The sequence below is a fragment of the Pelmatolapia mariae genome, linkage group LG17 (assembly GCF_036321145.2).
Source record: "Pelmatolapia mariae isolate MD_Pm_ZW linkage group LG17, Pm_UMD_F_2, whole genome shotgun sequence".
In the NCBI taxonomy this organism is placed as follows: Eukaryota; Metazoa; Chordata; class Actinopteri; order Cichliformes; family Cichlidae; genus Pelmatolapia; species Pelmatolapia mariae.
The window spans coordinates 20,050,045-20,057,768 of NC_086242.1; the positions used below are offsets into that span (position 1 = coordinate 20,050,045).

The following is a 7,724-nucleotide window of genomic DNA, read 5'->3' on the forward strand; positions in this document are numbered from 1 at the left end:
ATGGAATGTGGTACCCCTAAACTAAAAAAGAGCCACGCATATTACTGGCAAGTGCAAGGACAACTGCTCATCAGTGGGATGCAGTGGTGTGACTTTGTTGTGTGGGCACAAGAGGACTACCTAGTGCAAAGAATATACATGGATACAGATGTGCACAATGCAATCAGAGAAAAGGCTGACTACTTTTTTTTTTTTTACATATATATGCCAAAATACCTGTGTTTGGAAAAATGAACAGTGAAAACATAGCAAAAAGGAAAACAGATCCTTCAGGCTGGCTGGAACAAAATAACTGATGTTTTATTTGCAAAGTATTTCACGAATTTTTTTTGTTGTTACTTGTTACATGTTACTTTTATGTGAAATCAATAAACTGTTATTTAAGCAATGGCATCAATTTCATTTTTTAAAAACACATTAAAACATTGAATTTGTGCAGAACTTATTTACATGGTAAGTATTTAAAAATCCATGCCTAGCATACCGACATACATTTAGACAATAACACAACTGAATGAAGAAAATGACAAATGGTATTTTGGATGTTACTAAGGCACAATGTCACTTATGATTTTAAAACAATTTAGTGATTTACTTTATAATTTTGATAAACAATTTTGTTGAATATGAATAGTAATATAGTAGTATAATTAAACAGTATTATTAACATTCAACATTTGCAATCAATTAGAATTATCAATAACTGGAACTCTATCAGCACTCAAGTACCAGTTCTGTAATCAAGTTTTGTCAAGGAAGAAATGCAACTGTAGTGGCCTCAGCTGCAGGTCATTTTCCATAAGTTACTTGTACTGGCAGTGGTGTCTTGGGAAAAGTCCATCTTGTCTCACTTAACCCATTTTTAAACTAATGCTGTGTTCTGGTAATTTGACAGCATACATGCTACTGCAAACAGTTGGTTGATATTGTAAACATGTGACATGGTAATGATGCTATCAAAAAGTTTGTTCTGTTTTATCCTCCTAATGACTTGCTCCACATGTGCCCTGAGTCTGGCTATGGCCTGCGTCTCCTTAACCTGGTATGCTGGCATCTGCTTCTGCTTAGATAGAAAAGGTGGGCAGTACACTTTGCATTTACAACAATCGGTGATTAGGAAGCCCTTATCTACCATCACTGCCATGTCTTCAGTCAACTTCTCAGCAATGCCTGATTGTTTGAATAGTTCCTTGTCACTAACCAAACCAGCATACAGATTAGAGATGAATGTCACTGGACCATGTGGAGCTATGCCAACCAGGGCTTTCATCGTACAGTGGGATTTGTACGAAGAGTACATTTCACTTTGGAGAAGTGGTGAGGATGGTGTCTGACACCTCAGCTCTGTACAGTCAAGGATCATCTGGGTGTCTGAGAAATCTTTGAATTCCTCAGGGAGGTAAGCTTGCACTTCTTCACGTGTAAGCCAGATGCATTGAGACCCCAGTGCAGTGGCAAGAAAATTTGTCCATGTTGCAATAATGTGGCTCACTGTGGACTGGTGTATGTTAAATCGGTGTGCCAGGTCCCTCTCCTTCAAACCAACTGACAGGAAAACCAGGAAAAGAAAGAACTTGTCAATTGGCTGTAGCAGCTGCCTCTGGAAGGTGAAAACAAAAGGGAAAATGTTACTCCTTAAGCTATGAAATAGTAAAATTATGCTTTTCTTGGCTAAATGTTTTGTAATGGTTATGCATACCATACTGTACCATGGGGTAAACGAGGTGCTGTAGTACACAGGTGTATGTATGTAAAGGATGCTGAGTCATTTAGCATATATACACCTGTGTATGTATGCTATTGTACATAATGTAATGTTATTGTACATAAATACATTAACATTACACCTCTAGTTCTAACTACCAACAAACCCATAACCTACCGTTGATGTGCGTGCAGGTGTCAACACTTCTTCGTTCCTATTGGCAGCTGACTTGGCTCTTGAAACCCGGATCATTTTATAGATGCAAGGCTCAATCAAAAACCAAAATGCCATCAAATGATCATAGCTTGGAAATCTATTCACGAGAGAGACATACATCGTGTCAATCATTAATTAACATTACACACTGACATAAAAATAATGTAAACTGTGACAAATATGCTAATGGTATGCTGTATAACATATTCTGATTAAGAGTCTATTTGGTGTTGTATTTTACCTGTAGCATATTGTTTAAATACTAAAGCATCTACATGAAACATACAATCAGCAGAGAAAAAGTAAATATCTATTTTGTTTTCATTAAGACTGGAAACACTTTCGAAATTTAACTGATGGTGACCTTGGTATATTTTAAACAGTTAGCTTGAATAGAGCTTAGGTGTACCTGGTATAGAATCGGATGTCAGTGTCGGAGCCAGCAAAACGCTATAACCCAAATTCTCGCTGGACACGTAACTCTCCACGTCTTTGGACAGGTCTTCTGCAGCTGATGCAGATATGTCCAATGCAGACGGCTCAGGGACTGAGTAGTAGTCATGATCTCTTGTAAGACTGCTCTTCTTGATCGTCAGGAGGAACTAGTTCAGGGCGTCGCTCCGTTCTCTCCCAAACACTGCGCCGCGGTGGTTCAACTTTATAGCCATTCCACTCAAAAAGTGTTGGTACAGTCCCTTTAATAAGCCGCCTTCGACCATCAAGGGTTGTTGGCTCTATGAGTTGATCACTGGCAAAGTGTCTGCTGCAGACCCTGGTGTGAGAGGTAATCGTGAAATGATCCCGGCGTATGTTTACCAGCCATTGTCTTCTCAAGTCGGAATGGGTCGGAAAGCCATGAAAACTTAGTATGCCGTTAAATTTGGCTGAAGCCGAACAAAGTGGGACACAGCAATGCTCGGAGTATTTCTTCTGTTTTTGAAAATGTTGTTTTAAATATTTTCCTTTTTATACTCATTCTGAAGTGACATTAGCATAGCTACCGATAGATAAACAAACCGGAAACGTCCAAGCGGTAGTATTTGGAAACGGACTTACATCACATGCCCTAATGCAAGTAGTCCATTGGCTTCAACATGGGCGTGCATCTCCCTCAGGTGCACCAGTGGAACCATCATGCAGTACAATAGTTCCTACCTCACAATTTTCACAATAAATGACCTAATGGCATATAAGATATGCCGAGTGCAAAACAAAATACATTAAGTAAGGCAGTAAAAAAAAGAAAAAACAAAAAACAAAAAAAACACAACATCGCAGAACAGAGCTCTTAAAGTGAGGTGTGTGGCTCTTAAAAGAGCCGTTTGGTGGATTAGGGCGAATGAGTTTAACCGCCGAAGCCGTACAGAGTGCGGCCCTGTCTCTTCAGAGCATACACCACATCCATGGCGGTCACAGTCTTCCTCTTAGCGTGCTCCGTGTAGGTGACGGCATCACGGATGACGTTCTCCAAAAACACCTTCAGCACCCCGCGGGTCTCCTCGTAGATCAGACCAGAGATACGCTTCACTCCGCCACGGCGAGCCAGACGGCGAATTGCGGGTTTGGTGATACCCTGGATGTTATCACGCAGCACTTTGCGGTGACGCTTGGCGCCTCCTTTTCCGAGTCCTTTGCCACCCTTGCCTCTTCCACTCATGTTTACAGTTTCTTCTCTGAACGAGCAAAGTCGAATGAAGTTTAACCCCACGGAGCCGTGTTATTATGTGTGCTCGGCGGACGTAAGAGAAAACAGACGGTGCGATGACGACTCGAAGCTCAGTGGCTCCGCCCACTCTATTTTCTAAATGTGGAAATGTTGTCTTTTGTTAATGACAAATTAAGTCTAACGAAGGGAGGCTCACACCAAATCACACCCACAATGTCTGAGTCGAGTTCACATTTTTATTTCAAACTAAACCCAAGTGTCCGCATTAGTAACAAAAACCACACACCCTCTTAACGTTTTACCCAGAGTCTAGCATAAGTGTTGAAGCTAAATTAAAACTTATTGACATCAAAACGATTAATACATGGATAGATCACACACAGAGAGGATGTCACTATAGTTTGAAATGTGAAACTAAAAACAAATCGCGTTTATTTATTGTATTTGTAATCCTGTCCAGCAGATTTTACGATCAGAATTGTGATTTGAAGCCAAACATTTGCCTCACCAGGATGAGCTCAATAAGCTCATGTTCACGTCATTATTTCCGAGAAACCCACAAGTTTACTTATTCAGCGCTTTTCGCAGACAAGGGACCACAAAACATTTTTTTTCCTTTAAAGCATACAACAGTAACACAAGCTGTAGTTTATTTTTCACCATTTTGACAGCTACAATTTTAAATAAATAAAGTCAGGACATGTACTCTTTAGAAGAGATGTGTGGCTCTGAAAAGAGCCGTTGTTTGGGATCAAGTAAAGATGCAGTTTACTTGGAGCTCGTGTACTTGGTGACGGCCTTGGTGCCCTCAGACACAGCGTGCTTGGCCAGCTCACCGGGAAGAAGCAGGCGAACTGCGGTCTGGATCTCCCTGGAGGTGATGGTGGAGCGCTTATTGTAGTGGGCCAGGCGGGAGGCTTCTGCGGCGATACGCTCGAAGATGTCGTTGACGAACGAGTTCATGATGCTCATGGCCTTAGACGAGATGCCGGTGTCGGGGTGGACCTGCTTCAGCACCTTGTACACGTAGATGGCGTAGCTCTCCTTCCTGGTCTTTCTCTTCTTCTTGCCGCCCTTGCCGGCGCTCTTGGTCACGGCTTTCTTGGAGCCCTTCTTGGGCGCTGACTTCGCGGGTTCAGGCATTTTTTTCCCTTTCCTTCCTCACAGCGTAGAATGTGCTCGTCAGCTGAGAGTGGCTCTTTTATTTCCGCTGTATGCAAATAAGGCTGTGCTGTTCCTCGCCTGTCATTGGCCGAGCTGTTTGCTCAGGGTTACACAAAGGCACACAGTCAACAGTGAAATTAATAACTATTAATAACAAATGTATTGTGTGGAAATCATCATGGGCCTGACAGTTTTTGTAGAAATATGTGGTTTTGACACATTTTTGATACTAAAGTACAAAATGTAATCGTCCATATTTATTTCCATTGTAAAACACCTTAATATCAGACATTGGAGCCAAAAAAGTCTCTTTTCACCTCAGCATTGTCTGACAAGTTTGAGGTTCCTCCCGAGTGCTGTGCACCATCTAGTGATGGTGCATATCTTTGAATGCTGCACTGGTGTAAGGAGTCCAGTGAAACCAGTACTGACTCAGTTTTTGAAGATAAAGAAAAACATCTTCACTTTTATGACACATACTGAATTATTCTGCTTTATCTTTTGAATTTTTTTTACTGTATTTGGCCAAGTACACACACACACACACACACACACACATGTCTGGTTTGCTATCCTCGTGGGGACATCCCATTGACATAATGCTTTCCCTAGCCCCTTACCCTAACCCTAACCATTAAAAATGAATGCCTAACCCTAACCCTTACCCTAAACCTAACCATAACCTAATTGTAACCCTGACAGTAAAACCGCATTTTGAGTGTGAAAATTGCTTTCAACCCCGAGGGGACCTGGATTTTGGTCCCCACGGTGCAGAAAGTCCCCACCAGGATAGTAAAAGTCAGATTTTGGTCCCCACCAGGATAGTACGAACCCGTACACACACACACACACACACACACACACACACACACACACACACACACACACACACACACACACGGTAGAATCAACTCTATCGAAGAGGTGGGTGGTCCTGAAAAGAACCTTGTGTTGTGTAGATCAGTACTGCAAATTTAACCACCAAAGCCGTACAGAGTGCGGCTCTGCCTCTTCAAAGCGTACACCACATCCATGGCGCTTTCTCTTGGTGTGCTCAGGGTAGGTGCCGGCGTCACGGATGACGTTCTCCAGAAACACCTTCAACACACCGCGGTCAAGTGAGCCATCTTGTGAGCCAGCCGCTTCTTATCCGCCGCATTAATTTTCTTGCGCTTTTACACCAGTCTTTACGCATTTTCTCGTTATATCCCGATTGAAAGCCTAGACTCGCGCGGGACTAGTGATGTGTAGGTCGCGAACGAAACGACTTTGAAGGGAACGACACGATCCGGCTCCTTATTGAGAGCCGTGTTTTTTTTCTTTCACCCTCTCTCTCGCACTTTTTTTCTGCTTCACTCCGCACTCGAGCCTTGTGCTTTGCGCTGGGAAGAGGGGGGGGGCGGTAGTTACACTCGAAGTAGCACAGGAACAGAGCAGGAGGGAAAGGGATAGAAAGAGAGCCAGGGACAACAACGTCACGTTAGAAAGGTATAGTAATCATCCACAACTATTTTCAGTTGCGGATGATAAAGGATTCAGAAAGTTTATTCATGCAGGCCCATTATTTTTATTTAATTTAATAACTGTACAGTACTCTGTTTATAGTAACCATTGTCCTTAATGTAAATATGTAAGAAGAAAAAAAATTGTGTATGTTTCTGTTCTGTGTCCTGTGTACTGTTTGCTTGTATATGTGTCTTTCTGGCTGCTGTTACAACCAAATTTCCCCTTGTGGAACAATTAAAGGATTATTCTATTCTATTCTATTCTATTCTATTCTATTCTATTCTATATGACAGAGAATATGCATCTTCTTTTTGTTTTCATATTTTAATTTATATTTAATTGTGTTGTGGTTTGCAGTGTTTTGTGTTGTTTCACTTTAAATTGGTTTAAAAGGAAAAAGCTGAAAATTTAAATAGTTAAAAGTTGAAATGTGAATAGTTGGTTTTTGTATTATATGATTTATTTATTACATTTTATGTGGAGTGAATAAATAAAAGTATATTTAGACAAAGCACGTACAAACTTCAAAACATGTACGAACTCTGAAGCACGTACAAAAGACAACAGAAGTGCTCCAGGATGCTAGGCGCAGTGTTGAGCTTTTGTTACCTAGTGGCTACACAAGCCAGCAAGTACCAACGACCGGATTTGGTGCGTGGTAGTAAAAGGTAAATGAACATTTATTTTAATTATTTGAATATATATGAGTGCTTGTATATAAATACACAAACAATACACACATGCTTTCCATTGTGTAATTTAAGTGATCTAGGTAGCTCTGTCTTGTAAGTTCAGTTAAAGCTAGAAATGTGCTTTGGAATTTGTACGTGCTTTCTGGAGTTTGTGGGTGCTTTGTCTCTAGGGGCCACTGCATATATTAAAAATCATTCTTGATAGTTGATATCCAGCTTTCAACACAGTCGTCCTCTGGAACACCTACTGTACCTCTGTGCCAAGTTTCATCCAGATCTACTGTAATATTCCTCAGAAATAAAAGGACATTTATATTCAATTCAATACAGTCAATACACTTTAATTATGTCAATTTCAAAAAATCTATTAAAAATCACCCTTACTAGTTGATGTCCAACTTTCAACACATTCCTCCTCTGGGACATCTACTTTACCTGTGGGCCAAGTTTCATCCAGATTTACTGTAATATTCCTCAGAAATTACAGGAAACTTGTATTCAATGCAATACAGCCAATACACTACAATTATGTCATTTAATGTGTTAGTGTAACTTGTCTTCCTCATAAATATTCATTGTGCAATCGATGAAGATACTTTTAACACTCCAAATTATTAACTCAGGTTAGTCTCCTCACGTTATCTGCAACATGACCAATACTTACATTAATGTATTCTCAAGTTACCAAGTTACCTTACATGGAAAGTACCTATTTAAATTTACCAACCTCAGTTTGCAATAATGTGACCAAAAGTTGCATTAATGGCCTTTCAAC

The 7,724-nt window shown here is 40.6% G+C and overlaps 2 protein-coding genes across 2 annotated transcripts; both read right to left on the reverse strand.

Annotated features, from left to right (window-relative positions):
* Positions 1–1,169: 1,169 nt before the first annotated feature.
* Positions 1,170–3,633, reverse strand: LOC134616029 (histone H4). The gene is made up of 3 exons (XM_063460801.1): positions 2,331–3,633; positions 1,883–2,018; positions 1,170–1,600 (listed from the first exon to the last, which is right to left on the reverse strand). Exon 1 carries the CDS (start codon positions 3,576–3,578, stop codon positions 3,267–3,269), a length of 312 nt encoding a protein of 103 aa, XP_063316871.1. The 5' UTR covers positions 3,579–3,633; the 3' UTR covers positions 1,170–1,600; positions 1,883–2,018; positions 2,331–3,266.
* A 176-nt stretch (positions 3,634–3,809) lies between these two features.
* Positions 3,810–4,759, reverse strand: LOC134616028 (histone H2B 1/2-like). The gene has a single exon (XM_063460800.1). It carries the CDS (start codon positions 4,728–4,730, stop codon positions 4,356–4,358), a length of 375 nt encoding a protein of 124 aa, XP_063316870.1. The 5' UTR covers positions 4,731–4,759; the 3' UTR covers positions 3,810–4,355.
* Positions 4,760–7,724: the final 2,965 nt, after the last annotated feature.

What these genes read in the sequence shown, in the direction of transcription:
- LOC134616029 (XM_063460801.1), bottom strand. Translation starts at nt 3,578, where the DNA reads ATGAGTGGAAGAGGCAAGGGTGGCAAAGGACTCGGAAAAGGAGGCGCC.
- LOC134616028 (XM_063460800.1), bottom strand. Translation starts at nt 4,730, where the DNA reads ATGCCTGAACCCGCGAAGTCAGCGCCCAAGAAGGGCTCCAAGAAAGCC.